Source organism: Balaenoptera acutorostrata, chromosome 11 (assembly GCF_949987535.1).
Source record: "Balaenoptera acutorostrata chromosome 11, mBalAcu1.1, whole genome shotgun sequence".
NCBI lineage: Eukaryota > Metazoa > Chordata > Mammalia > Artiodactyla > Balaenopteridae > Balaenoptera > Balaenoptera acutorostrata.
In genome coordinates, this window is record NC_080074.1 from 38,656,970 (window position 1) to 38,682,785 (window position 25,816).

General features: G+C 35.0%; 2 protein-coding genes across 14 annotated transcripts in view; one reads left to right on the top strand and one right to left on the bottom strand.

The window, feature by feature from the left end:
- Positions 1-13,533, top strand: part of PPFIA2 (PTPRF interacting protein alpha 2) — a 479,171-nt gene extending 465,638 nt beyond the window's left edge. For 10 of the 12 annotated variants that reach the window (XM_057557043.1, XM_057557042.1, XM_057557044.1 and 7 more), the window contains 5 exons: positions 1,175-1,350; positions 2,229-2,297; positions 9,747-9,906; positions 11,095-11,186; positions 13,186-13,533. In XM_057557043.1, coding sequence (XP_057413026.1) covers positions 1,175-1,350; positions 2,229-2,297; positions 9,747-9,906; positions 11,095-11,153 — 464 coding nt within the window. In that variant the 3' untranslated portion in view covers positions 11,154-11,186; positions 13,186-13,533. The remainder of the gene's footprint in view (positions 1-1,174; positions 1,351-2,228; positions 2,298-9,746; positions 9,907-11,094; positions 11,187-13,185) is intronic. The other 2 variants (XM_057557045.1, XM_057557049.1) reach the window with 1 other exon arrangement.
- A 2,533-nt stretch (positions 13,534-16,066) lies between these two features.
- Positions 16,067-25,816, bottom strand: part of ACSS3 (acyl-CoA synthetase short chain family member 3) — a 152,596-nt gene continuing 142,846 nt past the window's right edge. For both annotated transcript variants that reach the window (XM_057556449.1, XM_007194954.2), the window contains 3 exons: positions 18,602-18,701; positions 18,341-18,516; positions 16,067-17,501 (listed from right to left, as the gene is read on the bottom strand). In XM_057556449.1, the coding sequence (XP_057412432.1) occupies positions 17,433-17,501; positions 18,341-18,516; positions 18,602-18,701 (345 nt within the window). In that variant the 3' untranslated portion in view covers positions 16,067-17,432. The remainder of the gene's footprint in view (positions 17,502-18,340; positions 18,517-18,601; positions 18,702-25,816) is intronic.

The window sequence follows — 25,816 nt, forward strand, 5'->3', positions numbered from 1 at the left end:
GGAAATGAACAGTTGAAGTTGAATAGTTCCCAAAGTATTCTTTATACTTTTTCCAGGTAAGGTATAAATTTCATTCTGAAAGAAAAAAAAAATTAATAGGAAAACTTACTTTTACTGTACTAGTAAATTATGGGTTTCATTTCCCTTTCTAGAAATGAAAAAATGTTTTAATTTTTTTTTAGAAAAAAAGTTTTAATTCTTTTCTCATTTCCCCTTAAGGATTGTAATTTAGAGGTGCCAAAGCTGCCAGGCCTTGAGGAACCTCAAGGATTAGAAAAAAAGTTTTAATTCTTTTCTTATTTCCCCTTAAGTTCCTCAAAATTCTTTCTTTTCAATGGAACATTCTGGTCCTTCTGACTGTTTTGCTGGCTATTATGTAGTATTATGTCAACTCATAATGAGAAGGAATGGAAAAAGGATAAAATATACTTTGATATGTTTTCGTCTAAAAAGGTATATATGACATTTTTCTCTAAAGGTTTTAGTTTTAGAAAATAAAATTCAAAGTGTTTTGTACCTTAGTAAAATATTGCGTTTCAACCTAAAAGGAAAAACAACTTATGACTTGAGAGTGGTTGATTTTTGGATTAGTATGTGATTGAGAAATAATGGATTGACAAAATAGTAGGGTAAGTATCAAACTATTGAGTGCCTGTTCTCTTACTATTCTGTTCTCTGACTTATTGCTTCAGATGGAAAAAAAAAAGTTTCTTCTAGCCTATACACAATAGTCAGGTAGTAGTTTAAAAATACTCTGATGAAGAACCGTAGTAGATTGTCATCTTGCTCTCTTGACTGAAGAGCTGTATATGGACACAAATAAGAAATGTCCCCATCTGGTGGTAAAAGCATTGAACTTCAGACAGACTCCTAGAGCTCCAGAATGAAAACAAGAAACACTTTGAGACATTATGTTCCATGTGATGGAAATGCTCTCATTTCAGTGATAACAAACACTCTTAAAATCACAAATTATTTTCTGGGCCAGAAGTAGAAAGGGTTAGTTATTAGAATGGTAAATACCTGTGACACAAGGAGCCAGCTGCACTAGGGAGTGGATAAAGAAGCCAGCATAAATGCTGACTTGGCCAGACGCCTGTGGCTCATTTCAGCTAGCAGTTTTTATTTACTATGCAAAATACTGCAGCCTAAAATGATGCACCTCTTTTTCTAGATGTGTTGGTGTGGAGCAATGATCGAGTTATTCGCTGGATACAAGCAATTGGACTTCGAGAATATGCAAATAATATTCTTGAAAGTGGTGTGCATGGCTCACTTATAGCCCTGGATGAGAACTTTGACTACAGCAGCTTAGCTTTATTACTACAGATTCCAACACAGAATACCCAGGCAAGCCCCTTTGTGCTGTAGTTGCACTATGTCCTGGTTTATGTAAGGACAAAGTAAACTTTTAGGAAAAAAAAGTTGGCTGTGTATTCATGATATCTAATGGGAATTAGTTCAACCTTTGATATATGTCACTGGGACTTTAATTTCAAGCTACTGGATTTCTAGCCAAAACAAAATCATAAAATTAAGTAGAAAGGGATTTAGAAGTTATGTGGTCCAACCTCCCACCTGAATGGCAGATTCCCCCAAACGCTATCCCTGACAGATGGCCTTTAGTCTCTGCCTCTCTCTGAGGGGCAGTCATTTCTATTTACATGTCTGAATTATACACTCAGCTCTGGGTCTGCCATTGATTCCCAAGTCTGGATAATTATTTGAATTGCTGGAGTTCCTTAAAAACTTAAAATAAAACGTGCAATCTACATCACAAGCCTAAGAAATCAGATATCAAGAGATAGGGCACAGGAACCCTAATCATTTAAAGTTTCCCCAAATGATGATGATTGGCCAGGTTTGAGAACTACCTGCATAGACTTGATAAAAATGTGGCAGTCTAACTTTACTTTTTATGTCATTTTTATATATTTCAAAGTTTACATAAAATATTCAATTGGAATAAAGTAGCAAAGTGAGGTCAAACCCTTTGACCTCAGACGTTTATGTGAGGCTGTCTCTACTGTCCACAGACTAAAGAAAATTGCCCTTCCTTGTGTTTATAGTTAAAATTTACAATGGCTTATAAATATAGAGGATGAAAAAAATAAGACCCCTGTAAATAAAACAGGGTATTGGAATGTTCTCTCAGGTAAATATAATCGCTATGATTTTTCAAATAAAAGGTGACTTCAATGATGTTAACTGTAATCTGATCTCAACAGGCAAGGCAGATTCTTGAAAGGGAATACAATAACCTCCTGGCTCTGGGAACTGAACGGCGACTAGATGAAGTAAGTCTTTGTCTGTCATTCAGAAGGGACCTGGGACAGTACAAGTAAAATGGCTTTCAAGGACTAGTGCTCAAAATTAATCAGATGCTTGTTCTATGGATAGAATCTAGAATTTTCCCCACTATTATTCTTAAATATTTAATTTTACTAATTTGATTTGGGAAAGAACTTTATGAATTCATAGATATTATCATATCAGCAGTTAGAAACACTAAGAAATAATTCAAATTCAGACATTTTTCATGAGCTATGACAGCAAAATAATGTTGAGCAAAAATTTTTAAAATTGTAAGTAATGATAACACTAGTCCTAATAAATTCAGCTCTTTAATAAGGGATGTGCTTATTTCTTAAATATCAGTATATCTTCACAGGAAACTTTAGGATATTAAAAGGAAGAGAAAACTTGCTTTCAATAAATGGGAAGCTTTTGATTATTTTAGATATCAATATTGTGTTTTCCTTAAAAATATATGAGTAACATTTTAACAGTCATAGGAATTGAAGGTTATATTGAGTGTAAGAATCTCTACACATAGTATATGCATGTTTAAATGATTTGGAAAATAGTAAACATGTAAGTAGTCTCCCAAGATGAAGGAATACAAGGGACGTTAGCACACTCTGTGCATTGATAAACTGTGGATTTTAATATTCCTTCTGAGTTTTTCAAGGATCTTTCTGGAAAAAATGGGGAGGAAACCTGAGTATGAAGTGGAAAATACAGTGATGCATAATTCTGTGTTGCAAAATGCAGGTGTTTCTTGGCTGTAAATAAAAGCTGATTAAAATAGTTTTGTGAATGAACAGTTCCTAAAATGAGACAATAATTCCACATTCAAATGGGCAGGGCAGGTGATCTTGGTTTTATAAAACCCAAGCTGTCCTTTTCAGAGGAGGTTAGACAGATAAGCTCTACAGTCTTGACCTCAGCTAACTTCCTGTAAATTCATACTCCTGTCCAATCAGGATAATGATTAATATTTTTGAAAAACAGTTAATATCTAACTGATTTTAATTTTATAACTTTGATAATCTTTTCAATACTTATTCTTTTTTTAAAATTTTTTATTGAAGTATAGTTAATTTACAATGTTGTGGTAGTTTCTCACGTACAGCAAAGTGATTCAGTTCTATGTATATATATATGTATATATATGTGTGTATATGTACATATATATTCTTTTTCATATTCTTTTCCGTTATGGTTTGGTTTTTTTGTTTTTTTTTAAATTTTTCTTTTGGTTTTTATTTATCCATTTAGCCACTTAAAATTTTTTTTTAATTTTAAAATTTTCTTATTGAAGTATAGTTGATATACAGTATTATATAAGTTATGGTGTACAACATAGTGATTCACAATTTTTAAAGGTTATACTCCATTTATAATTATTATAAAATATTGGCTATATTCTCCGTGTTGTACAACATATCCTTGTAGCTTATTTTATACATTATAGTTTGTACCTCTTAAGCCCCAACCCTATTTTACCCCTCTGCCCTTCCCTCTCCCCACTGGTAACCACTAGTTTGTTTGCTGTATCTGTGAATCTGTTTCTTTTTTTGTTATATTCACTAGTTTGTTTTATTTTTTAGATTTCACATATAAGTGATATCATATAGTATTTGTCTTTCTCTGTCTGACTTATTTCACTTAGCATAATACTCTCCGAGTCCATCCATGTTGCTGCAAATGGCAAAATGTCATTCTTTTTTATGGCTGAGTAGTATCCATTGTATATATACATGCAACATCCTTTTTATCCATTCATCTATTCATGAACACTTAGGTTGCTTCCATATCTTGGCAATTGTAAATAATGCTGCTATGAACATTGGGGTGCATGTATCTTTTCGAATTCGTGTTTTCATTTTTTTCGGATATATACCCAGGAGTGGAATTGCTGGGTCATGTGGTAGTTCTACTTTTAGTTTTTTGAGAAACCTCCATACTGTTTTCCACAATGGCTGCAGTGATTTACATTCCCACCAACAGTGTACGGGGGTTCCCTTTTGCCACATCCCCTCCAGCATTTCTTATTTGTGTTCTTTTTGATGACAGCCATTCTGACAGGTGTGAGGCGATATCTCATTATGGTTTTAATTTGCATTTCTGTGATGATTAATGATGTTGAGCATCTTGTCACATGTCTGCTGGCCATCTGAATGTCCTCTTTGGAAAAATGTCTATTCACGTCTTCTGCCCATTTTTTAATTGGGTTGTTTGTCTTTTTGTTGTCGAGTTATATGAGCTATTTATATAATTTGGATATTAACCCCTTATCAGTCATATCATTTGCAAATGTTTTCTCCTGTTCAGTAGGTTGTCTTTCTAGCTACTATTGTGGAATTCTCTATTTCTCCCTTCAGTTCTGTCAGGCGTTGTTTCATGTATTTTGGGACTCTGTTGTTAGGTGCACATAATTATATCATTTTGATGAATTGACCCTTTTATCATTATAAAATGTCTCTGTCTTTAGTATATTTCTTGGTCTTGAAGTCTATTTTATCTAATATTGGTATAGACACTTTACCTCACTTGTGGTTACTGTTTGCATGGTGTATATTTTTTCTTTCTTTTGCTTTCAACCTATTTGTGTCTATGCATCTAAAATGTCTCTTGTAGGGAGTGTATAATTGAATCTTGTTTTTTTCATCTGTTTTGATAATGTTTATGTCATTCACATTTAGTCTGAATGTTTGTTATTTATATTTAGAGTAATTATTGATATGGTTGGATTTCTCTCTGCAATTTTATTTTTTTCTATATGCTTCATGTCTTCTTTTGTTTTTGTTGTGCTTCTGTTCTTCCTTTACTGTCTTCTTTTGTGTTAAATACTTTTCTAATGTACATTTTAATTCCTTTGTGGTTTATTTATTATATTTTTGAGTTACTAGTCTCAGTTTGTTCTAGAGATTATAATATGTAATTTATCACAATATACTTCAGATTAATACTAACTCAATTCTAATAAATTATCAAAACTTTGCTCCAATATAGTTCAATTCCCTCCCTTACCCTTTGTGCTATTATTGTCACATATATTATATCCATATGTGTTATAAATCCAATAATAGTGTTGTAATTATTGCTTTATATGTCTTTTTAAAAATTTAAGAGGAGAAAAAATATATTTATAGAATTTTTTATATTAAACCACATATTTATCATTTCTGGTTCTTTTCATTTTCTTCTGTGGATTCAAGTTACTGTCTGGTGTCCTTTCCTTTCTCCAGTATAACTCTATTCCCTCTTTATGTTATAAACCTGACAATTGTTTTTTAACTCAGTTAAGAGAATAAAAGAGAAAAATATGTTTGTAGTGTCTTTGTATTTACCTATATAATTGCCTTTTGCTCTTTATTTCTTCATGTGGATTTGATTTACTGTCAGGTGTCATTTCCTTTTACCCTGAAGGACTTCCTTTAGTATTTTTTATAAGGCAGGCCTGTTAGCAACAAATTCTCACTCTATGTTTGTCTGGGAGTGTCTTTATTTCACCTTCATTGTTGAAGGATACTTTTATTGGACAAAGACTTCTTGATTGACAGGATATTTTTTCTTTCAGCACTTTGAATATGCCATCTCATTCCTTCTGGCCTCCATTGTTTCTGATACAAAATTAGCTGTTAATTTTATTGTGGTTCCCTTGTATGATACATCAATTTCTCTCTTGCGTTCAAGATTTTCACTGTCTTTTAGCAGTTTTACTATGATGTCTGCTTGGACTTTGGATGTGTAAATTAATGTTTTTCATCAAATTTTTGAATTTTTGGACTATTATTTCTTCAAATATGTTTTTCTGCCTAATTCTTTCCTCTTCTGGAATTCCCATTAAGTGTATATTGTGTGTTCAATGATGTTCCACGGGTATCTGAGGCTCTGTTCATTTTTCTTCATTCTTTTTTTCTTTCTGTTCTTTAGACTGAATAATCTCAATTGCTGTATCTTCAAGTTTGCTGATTCTTTATTCTTCCAGCTCAAAGATGCTATTGAACCTCTCTAGTGAATTTTTTTTTTTTTTTTTTTTTTTTTTAAGAATTTCACTTTATTTTTTGGCTGTGTTGGGTTTTTTCGTTTCTGTGCGAGGGCTTTCTCTAGTTGTGGCAAGCTGGGGCTACTCTTCATCGCGGTGCGCGGGCCTCTCACTATCGCAGCCTCTCGTTGCGGAGCACAGGCTCCAGACGCACAAGCTCAGTAGTTGTGGCACACGGGCTTAGTTGCTCCGCGGCATGTGGGATCTTCCCAGACCAGGGCTCGAACCCGTGTCCCCTGCATTGGCAGGCAGATTCTCAACCACTGCGCCACCAGGGAAGCCCCTCTAGTGAATTTTTAATTTGTTATTTCACTTTTCAATTCCAGAATTTCCATTAGATTCTCTCTCTCTCTGTATATATATTATATATATATCATATATATAATATATATCATATATTATAATTTCTCTCTATTGATATCCTCTATTTGATGAGTCTTTCCTTTTTTTAAACATCTTTATTAGAGTATAATTGCTTTACAATGGTGTGTTAGTTTCTGCTTTATAACAAACTGAATCAGTTATACGTATACACATATCCCCATATCTCTTCTCTCTTGCAGCTCCCTCCCTCCCACCCTCCCTATCCCACCCCTCTAGGTGGTCACAAAGCACCAAGCTGATCTCCCTGTGCTATGTGGCTGCTTCCCACTAGCTATCTATTTTACATTTGGTAGTGTATATATGTCCATATCACTCTCTCACTTTGTCCAGGCTTACCCTTCCCCCTCCCCATATCCTCAAGTCCATTCTCTAGTAGGTCTGCGTCTTTATTCCTGTCTTGCCCCTAGGTTCTTCATGACCATTTTTTTTTTTTTTTAGATTCCATATATACATGTTAGCATACAGTATTTGTTTTTCTCTTTCTGACTTACTTCACTCTGTATGACAGACTCTAGGTCCATCCACCTCACTACAAATAACTCAATTTCTTTTTATGTCCATTATGGTTTATTACAGGATATTGAATATACGTTCCTGTGTTGTACAGTAGGGCCTTGTTGTTTATGTATTTTATATATAGTAGTTTGTATCTGCTTTTAATCCTTATTCTTAATTGTTGAATCAAAAAGATAGTCTGCATAAACACATACACACTTTTAAATACAATTATTCTCCTTACTTAAAAGTTGGAAAACTAATTTTAATAAAAATTATTAAAGATCTGTCATATCGTTAGATTCTAAAATGCAGACTGACCTGAAGTAGAGGTCCAGTCAGGGACACAAGTCTATGTGGGTTCTAGTGTTGCTTCTTAAAAGTAATGAACAAGTTGAAAGGCCTAAATGGAATGTTATTATCTGCCTTTAAAATATGCTGCCTCTTTTTTTTTTTTTTTTTAAATTAATTAATTTATTTATTTTTGGCTGTGTTGGGTCTTCGTTTCTGTGCGAGGGCCTTCTCCAGTTGTGGCAAGTGGGGGCCACTCTTCATCGCGGTGCGCAGGCCTCTCACTATCGTGGCCTCTCCCGTTGCGGAGCAAGGCTCCAGACGCGCAGGCTCAGTAGTTGTGGCTCACGGGCCTAGTCGCTCCGCGGCACGTGGGATCTTCCCAGACCAGGGCTCGAACCCGTGTCCCCTGCACTGACAGGCAGATTCTTAACCACTGCGCCACCAGGGAAGCCCTATGCTGCCTCTTTTTATTACTAAAAAAGCACATGATTTTGTCATTCAAACCCTCTAGTCGCTTTTGTCTCAGTTTTTTGTTTGTTTCTTTCTTTGTTTGATTTTGGTTTTGTTTTTTGAGTGTGAACAAAAATATCTAAACAACTTAGCTGGAGCCAGAATAGACTTGTTTCTGGGGCTGATCGCATTCAGATTCCACTGAAATGATTTGAGAAGTGCTCATGTGCTGCTACAGACAGAGGATATCCTCAGCTGAGAGCATATCTTTCAATCTCCTCTCATGGAAACCTTTTCCTGTGATGTTGTGGCTTATAGTTCCCATTAACTTTCTGCAGTAACACTATGTTGAAAGAGCAGAAGTTAAGGAATCATGATTTAAATTCTCAACTTACTGGCATATTTTTGAGCCCTTATCTCACACATTATAGGAGCTGTACATTCCTACAATGTAATGTAATGTTTTATAGAACTGAAGAAAATTTATGCTCATGCAACAACTTCTCCAAGATTCAAGAAGTCAGAGAGGCCACAACTGTGAAATTCTGCTTCTTTTTTCCATTTATAAACATTTGGAGGTCTAAGGCAAAGTAAAATGCAGCAGCTGAGAAGAGTAGCAGAAATCTCTTAAAGTGTAAAATGGCTATCAAATCTAAGCAAAATTTATATATTAATAATAAGGATTCTAAAAGAAAAATGGATAAATGTAATTACATAAATGATTTTATTTTTCCCAGATTAACCTTGTATGCTACTTAAATTAGTAGTCTATGATGAAGAATACTTTATAGTGTTTCTTATTTATAACAATGATGAATATCTATCTATCTATATTCTCTATGCCCGAATGAAGTCACCTGAGCTAGCAGAGTCAACCACACATATTTAACTATAATTTTAGGGAGTAGACAGTCCTTCCTTCGATGAAAAACTTAGTGATATAAGAAGATAAGATCTATGTAGAATGATTAATATTTTCCTTAGATTAGAAACAAAGAATATAATCAGTCAAATAGTAAATTACATATTGTTGCTTACCAATTCAGAGAAAATAATTGTTTGTCTGCAGGTACAATGTGTATGTACAGAGAGGGAAGATTTTATGCAATTAAGATATAATAGAATCAGCAACAAGAATTACATTGTAAAACAGCAACCAGAGTTACATTATGCTTTTAGTGGCATCTAATGAGCACATGTATTTATTAAAAGGAAGGTGACCATTTGCATAGGGTTTTCAACAAACTACAAGTTAATTCTGTATCAGCTGAAATCTAGCAAATGACAAATTTAGTTTCTTACACAGAATATAAATTATAGTATCCCATATGAGCCAGGTTGTATCAAATATAGATTTCCCATAACATATATCTTGTATACATAAAAGCAAAATTCATGAAATAGTTCATCAAGTGTGTGACCCAAATAGTGTTTACCCAATACTTATTCAACTAAGTATATCATCTCATACCATAAAACCGGTTGGCATGAAGTGCAACAAAGTATACCAAATATTCTTCTTGGAAAAACTTTGGGGTTTTATTTTAAATTGTCAAAGATTTTACTTTTATATATGTTTTAGATTCAAAATCATATGAACTTTTTAATAAAAACATTTCTATTTCACATATCCTGCATTCTCATTTTGGAATCAATATAACCCTCGAAATAAAGTATAATATTCCATATGTATACTTTACAGACTGAATGTACATAATCAGTGTTACATGTTTTAAGCACCTGGACTAGTTTGTTTTCATTACATCAAATTGTATCTCTGTACCGGCAGAGTGATGACAAGAATTTCAGGCGTGGGTCGACCTGGAGAAGGCAGTTTCCTCCCCGTGAAGTACACGGAATCAGCATGATGCCTGGGTCCTCAGAAACATTACCGGCTGGATTTAGGTTAACCACAACATCGGGGCAGTCAAGGAAAATGACAACGGATGGTACAGTCGTTTTGCATTTCTGCTTATAAAGTAAAAAGCTTGTTTAGCAAATGGTATCATTCTCTGATCTTGCATAGCTTTCTGGAACTGATTCTTTTCTTAAGTTGGTTTGCTCTGCTTGAAGTTTACTTTGCTTTCATCAGACCATACTCTTTTTTAAGCTGCTAATGCATGAACTCATGGCACTTTATTCATATTTTTAAAATCATTTAAAATATCCTAAAAAGGACAATTTTGGCTAATGTCCACATCTAGGAAGAAAAACATCTGCATGATTTGTGTTTCTTTACTCTTCTATTCACCAAGTAAATAATTTGTTCAGAGGATGGATTTGGACTAAAGGTCCTTAATAAATGGAAATTAACTCCACTGTTGCCCTACATGCTTGAATATTGCAAGTTTTCTATTTCATCTTAAAAACTCAGACTCATCAGATATTCTCACCTATGACCAAGGCAGAAGGCCTTAAATAAACAAGCACAACCATGAGAAGAGAATTAAACAAACACAAAACCGACAGTAATTTCCCAATTAGTATTTCCTTCTGTGGACATTAGACTTGTGTTATATACTTCACAAAGGAAAACAGCCATTCTGGAGGAGAGACAAATTTGAAGTTGTAGTCACAAAGTTATGTCTGTCTGGTAAGCAATTAAACAAAAAAGTCCCACTCTCTTTACTGAGACAATCACCTAGAATTATTATTTCTTGTCAAGGTGATAGTTATCATGGCCCTTAAAATAAGTTCCAGTATAAACCATGATCTTTGATCTATATTTCTTCTAAGTTGTTACTATTATGGAACACATTAGCAAAATTCATGAGGAATTTAACATGATTAAAATGAGTATAGAAGCTTTTCAGTATTGGAGGGGAAGACAACCCATCATACTGAATTCTCCAAGAGCAATCTTTGCTTCAAACACAGGAGCACCCAGGGGAACTGTTCTTGTTAACAGATTTCATCTAAGGAGGAATACACAACTTGAAAGCTCAGTTGAATCGCATTGGAATAAATTTTCTTTAGTAGCTTGTCTTGAGAAAAGGAATATGAGTGGCTTCTATCTGAGAGAAAGAAGGTCTATTAATATGTTCAGATCCCTTTATGCAGGGAAAATAAATCTTTCTCATCTGAAATTTTGTACTCAATCATCCAAGTCCCTCTAAAGCCCTTTTCTCCATTTGCAGTTCCTTCATCAAGACTGCAGAGGTTAGACAACTCCACTGTTCGCACATACTCATGTTGACAAGCCACTCAAAGGAGGCAGCACTGACTTGCTGTGAGTAGTTTTCCTTGGCTGACAAAAAACAAACCGCCAAAAAAAATGGAACCTACATAGACTAGTAAATATACACGATACTCTTTGGTGTGGCCTAGCAGTACAGAAGTGAGATAACCCCTTTGAATTGCTAGAGAGTGGAAAGGTTCTTTATATTGTAACTCTTAATCTAGGATTTCCTATCACCATTTGTCTGCTATGGTTTAAGGCCCATCTGTTGGAGGCCTGTCACTATCTTATTACACATCAATGGGTTGCTACTACACTGGCTTCTACTTTTTCGTAGCACTTTATATTGATGCGTATAGCATTTTACTGATGAGAGTTTGGCACTTACAGAATAACACACTTTTAAGTGAGTATTTTATATAGGGGAAGTTGAAATAGGCAAATAGTATTCTAGTAGGTACCCAGAGTCAAATAGTGGCAGAATCAGGAGAATGATTTGGAGGTGATTTCACATTGAAAACAAAAGTATAACTGAAAAATTTGAACTTCTGGTATGTTGTTTTTCATCAATGTGATTAATATTTGTTGAAAACGTATAGGAATTTTAAGTATCTGGGGTTTATAGCAGATAGAAACAAAGTGAAATAACATTATAACAATGGCGGACAGGACAGAAAACCATGCTATATAATCATAAGATATAAGGCATTTGTACTTCGAGAAATACTAGTTGATGGAATCTACTTCCAAATCCATATGAAAATGGAGTTTTATTGAAAACCAGTCTTAGTAAAACTGTGTTTTCATAGAAAATAAATGTCAAGAACTCATAAACATTTTTTAATCTACAACTGTGCTTTACCAAAATATTCTACCATTTACGATGAATTAAAATTTTGGGAAAACACTTTTCAGAGCAATATTGAGAACCAAATGTGTGCACAGGGATGGGGAGAGGAACCGCTTATCTTGTGCTGTTTATTCATTGCCTTGAACTAAAAGCTCCACACAATCTACTGATGGTCTTTGGGGCCTAATATAGGAGCTGATATGCTGCCTTATTTGGGTCACTACTTGAAGCTGCTGATGATAAAACAAAAAGCTTTCAGATAAGAGATTTAATTTCAGAATGTAAAACCCTAACATTAAAAATTTAATTATGGTATACAATTTGGCATCTCATTAGGCATGATCTAAAATTTGTAATAATTTGGCTAAATAAGAGGCTTTCCAAAATACTGTTTGTAATAGTTTCTACACATAACATGATAATTTACCAGGAACTAGAATTAGAATACTTCACTAATTTACAAATGACTATTTAATATGTTGAATAGTGCTTGCTTCTTAGCTCTTGACTGATGGGTAGAATTACTCTTTATTTGTAATCTGTATTTTGTGCTTGGCATTCTAGTTCATATTTCCTAGTTTTTACCATTAAATGGGATAAAGGTATTTATTTCTAATAAGTTAATCTGGGACAACCAATTTCTATTTTGAGGAAACATTAGCATTTTTGTTATTAACACAATTCAGAACATATTATTTATCTCGTGTCGGGATAGTAATTGTGATCTTTTCCTAAGTATATTATGACTGGAAAGAATCAGTGATGCCACAGATTCTTTATATGTTACTGATTATCATTATGTTTTTGTCACAATTAAACAAAGGTCTCTTTTGAAGAGCTCTAAAATATATGAGTTAGAATACAGATCTATTCCATGGAATAGGTCAACTCAACTCAATTTATTAATGAGCAAGCTGTACGCTTTTCAAAAGGACTGCTGACGTTTTCTGTGACTACCTTTGTTTATATTATCTGCCATACTTTTACAAAGTTGAGCAAATCTTATTTATGAACCTCGCCTGCACAAAATTAGAGAGGAGTAAATATTAATTACATACAGCCATTGGTTAGACCTGAGATGATATCCTACCCTTAGGACAAAAGTGGGCAGGATGCATGGAGGTGCACCAAGAGTCGCAGAGGGAGATTTTCCAATCTGGGATCTTTCAGTAAACTAATGCTGTCCATTACATATTTTAGATGTCGTCTTTTCAGTCTACTCTACCTAAAGTGCACTACCATCTAAGAAGATAAGCAGTGAAAACCTTTGTGAAGACTGAATTCTAAGGAAATAATCACAACTAATGGTTTATTAAGCTGAAAATGTGATTTTGGGGGGAGTCAGATATTAAGTTTGATTAGTTTACTACAGTTGTAAGAAAATGCTTAAGTCATTTGAATAATAAGCATCATCCGCATCATAAATTCTGTACAACAGATGCTTTATGAAATGGAGCCACTTGGTTTTTCATGTTTTATTGTAATATACTTGGCATTTATGTATTACTGTGTATGCATTTCTTTTTAAATGTGTAAGTCTTATGTAAATGGATATAAATATGATTTTTTAAAAAAATAAAATATATGGTTCATGGAGTCTTGAGTGCAAACATTTGACAATTCCAAGTACTGTTTGTATTTACCATTCCACCATTTTTACAGTTTTTGAATTGTAACAAATTGATATGTTTCCTGGAAGCATGTTTCATGCTTCCACATGTTTCTCCTTCAAGTCTGTCAATCCTTAAAGCTGAAAACCTGCCTCTGATCATGTAAAAAAGAATGATTTAACCTGGAACTGGAGCCAAAAATAGACCTTTAAAGGAAATCAGGGATGTCCTATATCTTTAGAAATAGCACTGTGATGGCTCGATCTCCTTTTCAATACAAAACAAAGCCAAACTGTTTACAAGAGTCAAAAGCAATTATTTAAAAAAATTTATAAAGAAAAAAAAATGATCTCTTCTTATTACCTGTGGACCAAGAAAAAACAAACAAACAAACAAACTTTACTAAGAACCACATGTTCACCCAAATACCTTGAACCTCCAGCCAGCACTGTTCAGTGAATGTCAACCACTGCAGAGTCTGAGGTCATTTCCACTGGAAAAAACAAAACCCCAGAAACCTTTCCCTTTTGTCAGTGTAATAGGGCATTAGCCAGACTCATGTCTAACGTTATATGCTTTTAGCCGAGAAGGCCTTGTTGCGACTTCCCTGAAGTCAGTCTTATCAGAGGAAATAAAGACAGAATGATTAACATATATAGTGTATAAAAGTATAGAAGAATAATCTCTTCCCTGTGGCTTTATTTGGTGGTGTTACTGTTGTTTATTCTTTGTTTATATGGGAGATTTCAAAGTAAAATCTATTTAAGAATACCATTTATCTAACTGCTGATTTTCTGCTGCTTGATCTTATTAACAGCAAGACCTGTCATTAGTAATTCCTTTTTTGTATTTAATTTGCTATGTTTGCACGTACATTACATTTGTTTTGATGTCGATTTTTGTTTAACAGATTCACTCAAAAGGTAATGGTAACAGAAACCCTCTCCATTGTCAATAAACAAAAATACTTCCAGTTCTCTGTTTAAGCTTTGTTTTCTAGTCACATATAGTTTAAAATTTTACTTAAACTATAATGAAAATCATTCTTGTTAGTGATCAATCTTTTATCTTCAAAAGTGAGTCTGCCACAAGAGGGAGCACTAAACTTGCTTATGAAAGTGATTTTAAATTTTCTAAAAATGTTGCCTGATTAGGAACAATGGGAAAGAGCTTTTTGAGTTCGTCTGAATATGGGGATCTTGACTTACAGAAATGAAATATAATATAGAAACTATGGTATCATAATAATACAAACTAGATTTGTATCTACTGTTCTGCACAACTTAATTGCATAAACAGTTTTTCCCCTTTAAGAGATCACCTAATAAGAGATATTAACCATTTAAAATAGACTCCAACATACAGGGATATAAAAGATCCAGTTACTTGCCTCAAAAACCATAAAATATTCTTCAATGTATAATATCATTTTGCCAGATTCCAAAACCCATTTAATGGATTAAGCTTAGAACCTTGGTTTTCTTCCTTTTAACTATCTATCAACATTATGAATTTTCATATTTTTAATAATCAGAGCCTTTACAAATATAATTTTCTATAAATAAAACTGCTTTTTAAATGTAAAGCAGTTCTCATTTGTATATACTTAGTACATTTTCACAGGCAAAATAGCTCAATTAATTGGCACTCTTCTATAGATTTTAAAAGAAAATATTTACATTTTAATTTTAATACCTTACAGTAAAAAAATTCTATGCAACTACCAAAAGATCATGCAGAATTTATTTCAGCAAATTACATTTTTTAGTAACATTATATTGTTATTTTTAAAGACATTTAATTCAAAATATTTTAAGGACTATTGAGTGAAAGTACCTTATGGTAAGTATTAAAATAGAAAATTCCTTTTATTTTTCTTCCAAAATTTAAGCAATCTGATGACTGTATCTTTCTTGTCCCACATTCAGTCTTGTGAGACGAACAGTACTTTCTCTGACCCTGCAAAGGAGATCACTTTCCTTAACCAGATGCAAGAAAACACCACTTACCCGGTCTTGTGCACTGTTTTCCAATCCCACTCAACAGGAAAATAACCCAAGCCTGCTTGCTGAAGTGTCTCTCAGATTGATTACCACGAAAAGTGTGCACGAGGATCAAAGATGTAATCGTTAACACAATTCTTGTATATGCCTGGGTTTATACCTTGCAGATGAACTATGATACACATTCGGCTAAAGAATGTGCCGTTTCAAATTAACTGAATTTTATATGAAAAAATAAGGTAATACATCTTAATGCTAAGACATTAAAAAGTGTAAGATTACAGTTGTGATAAGATAAAATGTACTCAAGAGAAGAGACAGTTTAAGGAACCCAACAGCTTCAAATTATAAGTTGAATATCTATCTAATTAGTTGAACTCAAGTCTACTAAAATAATTAAAGGGAACAGTTAGATGAATGTATTTTTTCAGGTGTAACAATCAAAAAGCCAATTTTAGCAAATAACAATTTACTTTGAGAAGCCATTTATTTTATAGGCTACAGTCCAAAAAATCCTAACATTTTCAGAATGTCTTTATACAAGTTGTAAGCAATTTTTATGAAACAAACAATAAGCTCTTACCTATTATCTCTCATATATATTTCGTGATATGTTACCAGACTACATGTTAAGACAGTTGCTCTTAAAAATAATGTTCCTGATGGACTGAAAGACTGAGGAGTACTTTAAGAACCGTCAAAGACTCAGTGGGTATGGTATTTGTTGAGTTTAAATGTATTCTTTGATAACTGATCTCATGTAGAACCCTAAGTAAACCAAATATGTAACTATCTATATCTACCTACTCTGGTTAATTGGCACATTATCATAAGCTTATTAACAAAGACTAATTTTCAGTTATTTTTTTAATGCTCAATAGTTTTACAGAAGTTTAAATGGAAAGATGTGCTTTGGATGTGACAATATTTTTTTAGTGAGTTATTTAAAAATTAGAGATTTCACATAAAATCTGGATTTTTGGTTTCTCTTAAAACTCCTCCTGGTTTTTAGCTAATGTAAAAACTTGTACATTTCTTCCTTAAGAGCTTTCCTTGCCAGTTTCCCCATTTCTACACATTTCCTTGTTTCCAAAAGAAGCTGGAATCATTAAGAAGTATACAGTCAACTAAGAACCTGAGAGAGGAGGAGGGGCTCCAAAGAGCCCTCATCTCCATGACAAAGAGACTGGATTAATTGACCTCTATGCCCTCTGCCAGCCTGTGATTTCCCTTGACTAAGTAACAAAGGATTGAAGAGAGCTGTACCTTGGTTGGTACCCAGCCTTCCCTCAGGAAATGTGTGACTAGACAGATTCTCCTACCTAGAAAATCATGTCTAGATGATTACCTAAAACTTCCCATTTCATCCATTTCATTTAAAATAACCATGCATGTGGGCATCTCAAGAATATTAGAAAATATTCAGAATTTCTATAAGAAAATTATAATTGTTTTCTGACTTCACTTGAGTTTTAGGTCTTGGGTCAAAGCTGCAGAGTCCTAGTTTCAGGAAGTGGCTCGATATTAGTGTCACTTTCAATTAAAATGTTTTTTTGGGGGGTACAATTTTTATAAATCTTATGTCAGATATATTTTTCTTAAATCGAAGTTCTGGAAAATCTATAATGAGCAATGTTACAGGTAACCAGTAACAGTGCTAATTGGGCTAATCAAACAGAAGGCCTTTTACTAGACTGCACGTACATTGTTTTTAGACCAAGCTCTACAATTTACATTTCAGTTTGCATGTAATTTCTATTTAAATATTTATTTCTGGGAAATAATTCCAAAAACTAACTCCAATTAGAAAAGTGACAAAAAAAGAAAAAAAAAGTCACAATGCCTGCTTCAGCATTTCTTCTATGTGCCCAAAAATGCTGGGGTCTTCAATTGTAGGAGATACCTGGAAAGAAAATTAGAGCCAGATGAAGGTGCTTCATTGAACCCCTTCCATTCTATACAATTAAACAATTATATGCAATCTTGTATTCTCCATTATCTTATCATACTCATATGGAAAGGTTCAAAACAGGGAACTTTGAACTCAATATTTTAAAATGTATCTATAGTAAAATAAACTGTTCAGTTAGCAAAACTATCGGTCCTAGATGATACTTTCTTTTATGGGCCTTTCAATAAGCGTCTATAGAAAGAATTTTTTTTTTGGCATTTGCGCATACAACCACTCCTTACTGTTGCATCACTTTTTATTAGATCTTGATGATTAAAAATACGTATATTTGTGCATGTATAATGCGCACAAAAATTAAAAGAATGCATATGCTTGAATCAGCCTAAATTACCTAAAATAATTTTCACTCAAAACAGGAAAAATAATGACCATATATATCAATTAGAATTTTCAAAATACCTATAGCCAGCCTCTCACTCACTATTAGTCACTAATGACGGCAATGAAGGAAAATTTATCCTTAATTTAATAAGATTGAGTTTCTACAAGTTTGAATTTGACATATTTACTAACAGTAAAATATTTTCACATACTGGTTATTATAATCAAAAGTATATGGTCTTAATTAATCTGTGTTTCTCTACAAAACCCTCATTCCTACAGAGATAATGGCTATGCAATTTCCCCCGTAATATTAAAAAAAAAAGTACTGTTATGTGTTTTTTAGGGACATAATTCATGCTTGAGAACCATTTAAAAATCTTAGTTGACACCAAAGAAGTGGGGGAAAACATTTCAAAACCAAGCACTCAACATCCTTGATAATTTACCTTATATGGCTTGCCATTGACAAGGGCAGACAGAGCTGAGCGGGGAATTTTGCCAGACCTGGTTTTGGGCAACTGTTTCACAAACACTGCTTTTCGAAAAGCAGCCACCGGGCCAATGCTCTGTCTAACATGTTTCACAATTTCTTCTAAGACTTGTTCCTCTGTTGTACTTATATCTAGGGAGAAAGTTCAGATGGTAAGCTCTGGATTAACTTTAATCATTCAGGGCCCCAGCAGTCGGGGAGGAGAAAAACCTCTCACCTTTTTTCAGCACGCAGAGTGCTAACGGGACGTGACCTTTCAAAGGGTCTTCCTTGCCAACAACAGCGCAGTCGGCCACAGTGCCATGGGAAAGAACAGACTGTAATTTAAAAAAAGCATTCATTTAGAATCTCTATACACATATATATGCAGTATTTATCATTTCAACTGGGGAAAATAGTACACGTCAGATAACTTAAAAACCCATAGCTACCTCTGTGAAAATTACTACCAATTCACCATTCACATCACTATTACTGAGGTGATTGGTTAGGATTGGTAGTCACTCAGTAAAGGCTGACTAAGCAATTAAGACAAACTGCTTAGCTTACCTGGAAAGTAAGGGAATGATTTCTTCATCTCAATTGTTTATTAATGAAGTCTGGGAAACTATGCAGTGATACCACTTGGGAACAAATTGCAACGAGCCTCGGAAAACAGATGGCCTCATGGTGTTTTGGCTTCAGGGCTGGCTACCATGAGGACACCTTCCAGAGGAACCCAAGGCAGCCCCATCAATAAACAGTGAATTGGGGTTAACCCTGGGGGTCCAGTGGTTAAGACTCTGCACTTCCACTGCAGGGGGCACGGGTGTGATCCCTGGTTGGGGAACTAAGGCATGGCACGGCCAATAAGTAAATAAAATAAAAATTTAAAAAATAAACGGTGATTTTATTTCCACCTCTGTTACTGAGCAATGAACAGAGCACACTTCTCTTCCTGAGTGACCACCCATCCAGAGAGGATTTTCCAAGATGTGGAGAAAAGGCTGGACGTGGAGTGAAGCCCTGACATCAGATAATCACCACTGTTGACCAACCATTTTCATATTGTTCACCCTAAGCTCTAAATGCCTTAAAGAGCAAAGCAAATTTCTATCTGGAATCACAAGAACTCAGAGAATAGAGTAACCACATGAAATACAGAAGCTTAGGATTAAAAAAAAAAAAAATCTGCTGTGATGGGACTTTTAAAAATGAATGTTCAAAAAGTTCTTTTCTGAGAGATTAATATATATTTCAGTGACTCCAAACCCCTATGGCTGGAGAAAACAGTGAGCAAACTTGTAACCAAGGGCTAGATTGGCAGTCCTCATTCTTTCCTCCATGCATTCATTCAACAAACATTTACTAATACCTCCTATCCTCCAACCTCCTATATTGCAGTAGGCTTGGTGGTGAGCAAAAATAAGCTGGGTACTGTCTCACGGTGCTTACAGTCCAGTAGTGAAGGGTGATATTAATAAATAATCATGAATATTTAATTACTATGAATGTCTAGATGTAAAGTGGTACAATCTTTGGGGAAATAACTTGGATTTTTAAATGAGAGATAGAGCCAAAGCAACCAACGTGGCAGAAGTATATGGATCTCAGAGAAACCTGCCCTTAGGAAGTGACTCAGGATGAGCTCAGGTCTAAAGGGTCTGTATGCAAGGACCCTTGCACACAGGGGCAGAGCAAAAGCCCTGTGGAAGCACCGGGCTTGTACCATTCAAATCTAAAAGGGACCAGTGTGGCTGGAAAGCAGAGAGCAAAAGTGAGAATGGTGTAAGAGGAAATGAAGCTACAGTGATAAAAAAGGGCTGTGAATGCGAAGGGCTTCCAACTATTTTAGTAGCATTGGAAGGTAATAAAGCACTTTCAGGAGGTAAGGAGGCGATGCAAGATCAGAATGGATTTTTTAACAGACTTTATTTTTTCAGAATAGTTTTAGATTCACAGCAAAATGGAGCAGCAGAAAGTACGTTGTTCCCATATACCTCCTGCTCCCATTTACACACAGCCTCCGCACCATCAAAATCCCTCACCAGAGCAGTAGAGTTACAACTGCTGAACCAACACTGACACATCACTATCACCCCACTCCACAGTTTACGTCAGACTTCACTCTTGGTGTTGTACATTCTATGGGTTTTACAGCACGTATCCATGATTATAGTATCTTACAGAGTAGATTCACTGCCCTAAAAATCCACTGTGCTCTGCCTATTCATCCCTCACCTTCCAAAAACTCCTGGCAACCACTGAACTTTTTTACTGTCTCCAGAGTTCTTTCCAGAATGTTACTATAGTTGGAATCGTACATATGTAGCCTTTACAGATTGGCTACTTTCACTTCAGAGTGGATTTTGAAAAACAAAAACTTACTTTGGTTCATTGTGAAGAATAAATAGAAGATTGTTGAAGGTGGGTGTCATAGTTTACCCAGGGAAACACCCAGAGAGGCTACAATGGTAGACTAAGGTTATAGTAGTGGGTATAAAAGGATTCCAGAGTTTTTAGAGGTAAAATGGACAAAATTTGATGATAAATGGGATATGAAGTAAGAAGTCAAAGGGGTTAAAGATGATTCTGTGGTTTTTGGCTTGAGTAGCTGGTTGGATAGTGGTGTCATTTTCTAAGCCAGAAAATGCTGGTGAGGGCTAGGCTTGGGAGGAAAAATCATGTATTAAGTCTTGGAGATATTCCATTTGAAGTACCTTTCAGACATCCGAGTCAAGGCAATTGCATCTGAGGAGAATCTTAATCTGAAAATGTGTATCTGAATGCCATTAATGTATAAATGATAATGAAAGCTATGCACATGGATGAGATTATTTGGGGAGAAAGCAGTGAGAGAAAAAGGTAAAAGCCTTAAAGAACTCTTAACATCTAAGGACCGTATGAAAAAGGAAAAGCTGACAAACTGGACTATAAAGGTACAGTGAGAGAGGGAAGAGAAAAACCAACAAAATCCGGGACATGCCACTAAAAATCCCAAACTTTCTATGGAAAAAAAAAATTAATCCAAGCTGAAAATGAGCTTTCTCTTCTCTGAACTCTTACAAGACTCAATGAACTGCTAGAATGTTTGGTACAAACCCAGTGGACTATCTCACGCTGCCCCTAATTAAGCATGCAAATCAACAGTGCCCCGTAAACTACTGTTAGCATCAGCCTTGAAGTATTCAGTTGTGAGGGCTGCCATCGACATAGCTTTTGACTCCTACAGTGCTCAGGATGGTACGCGATAAATAAATGATTTTTGTACGATATGTTGCATTAACTTCATTGCTGAGATGAAGGTGTCTACGCCCTCTTTCCTTTAGTTGGTCCCTGACTCAAAAGCTTCTGCAAAACACATACTACACAGACCATACAATACCACCTGCTCTCACTGCTTCAGTGTGAACTCTCAAAATGTTTCCCATTTGTTAAGGTCTTATTTTCTTTTCAGTCTGTATGTTGAGAGTAGAGACACATTTTATTGTCAGAGCTTTGTTTGGGCAGTTAGTCTTGACGGTCACCAGCCCGTGGAAGAGAATACCTTCTCTATAGCAGGTAGGACACAGACTTGGTAGGTTCAATCCTTTAAATCCGATTTAGTATTCCCTTAATGAGTAGAGACAAATACTTTTACCTGGCTAACCAGAGTTTTAATGGTCAAAATCCCACTTATTAAAGTGTTCACTGGTGCTTCTATACCTGAGTTTTTGAAGTTTTACAGTTTAAATCACTGTTAAAAAAAAAAAAATCATACATCCGGATATTTTGCACATAACCAGTATGACTATAATTTTAACTAAACTGAACAACAAAACTTCTAGTCTGCCATTATTTCACCTTGCTATTTTAACTTCCATCCTTGGTCTCAGTGTTTTTAGAAGTGGATGGGAAAACGCTGACTGGTTTTCTATAAGGGCAGAGAGTATTTTAAAATCAGAAGTAATACATAACACAATTCCTTGTAATATCAAAGTTTCCCATTTTTTGCCAACTGAAGATATGATTCTTAAAAATCTGTGAGAAACATGTCATTCTCCAGAATTCCGTGCCATCTGTAAATGAAGTTCATTATAGTGGATAAAACATTATATTATTCTATCAGTGTTAAAAAGAGGCCACAAAGGAAGAGAGGCAGCTTTCTGTGTTGGCTCCACAAACAGTATTTGCATGCCAAATAATGATTTCAACAACTGAATTGTGAAAAGGGAAAGCATCAAAATATGTCTTGGCAACATATTGGGACAGAAGCCCACCAAATGTCCTATGGGGGAAAAAAATCAAAAGCCACATTCATATATTCCCTCCATATAAAATTCATGAAGTATCTGTGGTTAACTGGCATTCAAGTACCCAAAAAAGTGACACAACTTAAAAGGTAATTGTTTCACCCAAAGTGAGCATATAAATGTTATTGGTAACAGGCCTGGCAAGTAACTGTCATTCTTGGTTTCTGCAGTACTGCCATTTTTGTGTAAATTTTATTTGATTTAAATGGCTTTATGGTTTTAGTGGGCTAAATTACACAGGTTTCTTAATTATGTTTTAAGTATTTTAATTTTAGAAAAAATTAGTTTAAATCAAGCACCCTCGTAAAATACAAGGAGCCCCTCTGCAGTGGGAGATTGTCTTTGCGATGGGAAGAGGAGGAATATTGTTTTACCTCCTCTGACAATGGAGTCATCTAGGAAACTGCCAGATTCCACATCTTCATCAATATTCATATCAGTGCCCAGGAAAATATTCAGCAATTTTACAACTATTTACATCCAGTAGTCATTTAATGTTGGGTAGAAATGAAATTGCATGGCATCTTTGTTGAATGTGCACTTTATGGAAATATGTTCAATCTTGAAGAAATTATTCCTAAAATAGTGAACAAAATAGCTAACTTGAAAAACAAACAGTGATGCTTTGGTCAGAATAACCTTCGAAAGGGCAAACTGTATGCGAACACTGCCCTAGGCTTTAAATGCAGTATTTTAACACCAGATTTCCAAGTTTCCAAGGATACTCGTAGGATTATTTGACAAACTAAATCTTAAGCTACAAGTGAAAGAACGAAATCAGGGAGCCCAATTTCTTCCCTGGAGATGTCTGCATGAAAAGATCTGCCCACAACAGTGAAAGAGAACTAAGCAGAAGGACCACATTGACTCCAAGTAATTTGAGCTCGCATGACCTGAACTAGCAGATTTAGGACACGTTCTTCTTAAGAATACCTTGAACTTCCACCTAAGTGTTCCAACTGTCCAGCTAGATGGTAGGCTTTCAAAGAGTAATCAGCTCTTCAAATAGATTTGGTTATTACTTGATATTTATAGAAGGCCCTCACATGCATTGGGATATGCAAGGATAATGTCCTCTTAAATTTCTAAAAGCCATTGTAGGACTCTATTTTCTTATGTCGAGAACAGAAAAGAACATAGCGTTTCCTGAAATGTTTGTGATGTAGTCATTTTAGTAGAATTTCTGTTTGATTTAGTCTTATGTAAGGTGATAAATTTATCAAATGTTACTTTGGGAAACTGAAAAAGCTCAGATATTTTCACTGTATATAAATAAACATTCAGTCTCTTTTTATTTTCTATAAATAATACTCCCAATGGATTTAAGACCCTCAAGTCCTATTTCAAAAAATCAAAGTGGAATCCAGCATTCATAATTAAGAATCCCAGAAAAGCATTTAAATATAAAATAAGGTTTGGGCACTTTAGTAAAAGCTGTCATCAATATGAACATTTCATGTACATATTATCAATTTGTTAAGCAACTTTGCTAGGAGCTGGGAAAAAGCCGGTAAAAATGTTGGTTTTCAACCCTCTAATAGATTCTAACATGGAGAAGACAACCCAGAATTGAGATATTAATTTCCTTATTAGACATAAATATACAATAAAGAGTTAATCATTTAATTCATATAAAGGGAGACATTCACTTCAAGAAGGCTTAAGGCTGAGAGGTGTCCTGTTACGTGCTATGAGCACTCTAAGACCCAGGGACAAAACTCCTGTTAGATGTCATGGATTCTGGCACAGTTTTTTCAATTTTGCTGTTTTAACTGCCTATCTTCTGCCTGCCTCACTCTGCTGTTACATATAGTGAGAAGCATGTCAGTAGAAACATTAAAGCACAATATATATTTGAATAGGTTGGCACTCTTCATTCTAAAAATAAAAGAGAGAACTAAGAATTTTGACTGATAATAAGAGCTATGCACATGTAATCTCTGTATTTTGATTAGCTGAGTCTGCCAGAAATGGACGTAATCTCCTATAAGCAAGAAATTAAAAGTTCCTGAAGCCAGAACCACCTTTTGTCAACACACCAAAATACATGAAGCATAAATTTCCATTTCAGGTTATCACAAAATTCACAGTCAGTTAAAAACAATATTATAACAGCAGATAAAAGTCACATGTTCCAAAATATTTTACAAAATTATTTCCTTTTACTCAAATAATATCACATTGACTGTCACTAAGAAAGAAAAGCCTACATGACAAGAAGTGTTAAGTGTTAAGTTTGGGCTGAAGTTAAGTACAACCTTTTGAGAAAGTGACCATTTTTTTAATTAGAGAAAGGGGAACTATGATTCTGCATACTCTCATCCTACTGCATTATCAGTCATACTGCTTTAAGCATTTTCTTTCATTTAAACTGCAGTTTACCCCATTCCATTAGAAAACTATTCTGGGTTTGGTTCTGGAAAAGATGGAGTAAATACATTCCATCTTATCACTTCCACTAATTGCGATGGAATACTTTGGGCTAAAATTCATACCAGAAGACTCTATCAGAACTTGAGAGACAACCTGATGGTGAGTCCCTTGTTTTTTGTTTGTTTAGAAGGTTTTGGTTTTCATTGTTATGGTTTGTTGGTTTGTTGATTTTGCCTCCTATATATTCTGGCCTGGGTTCTACATCAGTCAAAAATGTGGAACTGTCAATAAGTACAGACAGAAAAAGCCCTAAGAAATGCCTGCTGTGTCCACCTAGAGGTCCAGGAAAAGCAGCAGAGGAGCTGGGAAACAGAATCATTTTGATTTTATCCTCCCTACTCCAGATGGACACCAATGAAGAAGCAGTGCCCCTCTTCCTTCCTACAGAGCTGTAACCACCTTGTTGACTCTTCACACCTTTCACCAGGTGAATGCAGCCAAAAAGCTGTGTCCTCTCCCTTCTCCACTATCACTGTGCAGCAGATCCTGGTGATGGAGCACCGGGGACTCCTCCATCTTACACCAAGAGAGCCAGGAAAGATTCAGTACCACTTGTCCTCCCCACCAGCAGCCATCCAGTTCCTGAGAGTTGATCCCTGTTGACTAGCTCTGCCCTATACCAGGCAAGTACTAGCAAAGAAACAGAGTCCCTTCCTCACCCCAGGGACGCTGTGTAGGTAGACCTTGCAGGACTGAACCCCAGCAGGAGTACGGGGAGGCTGAAGCCC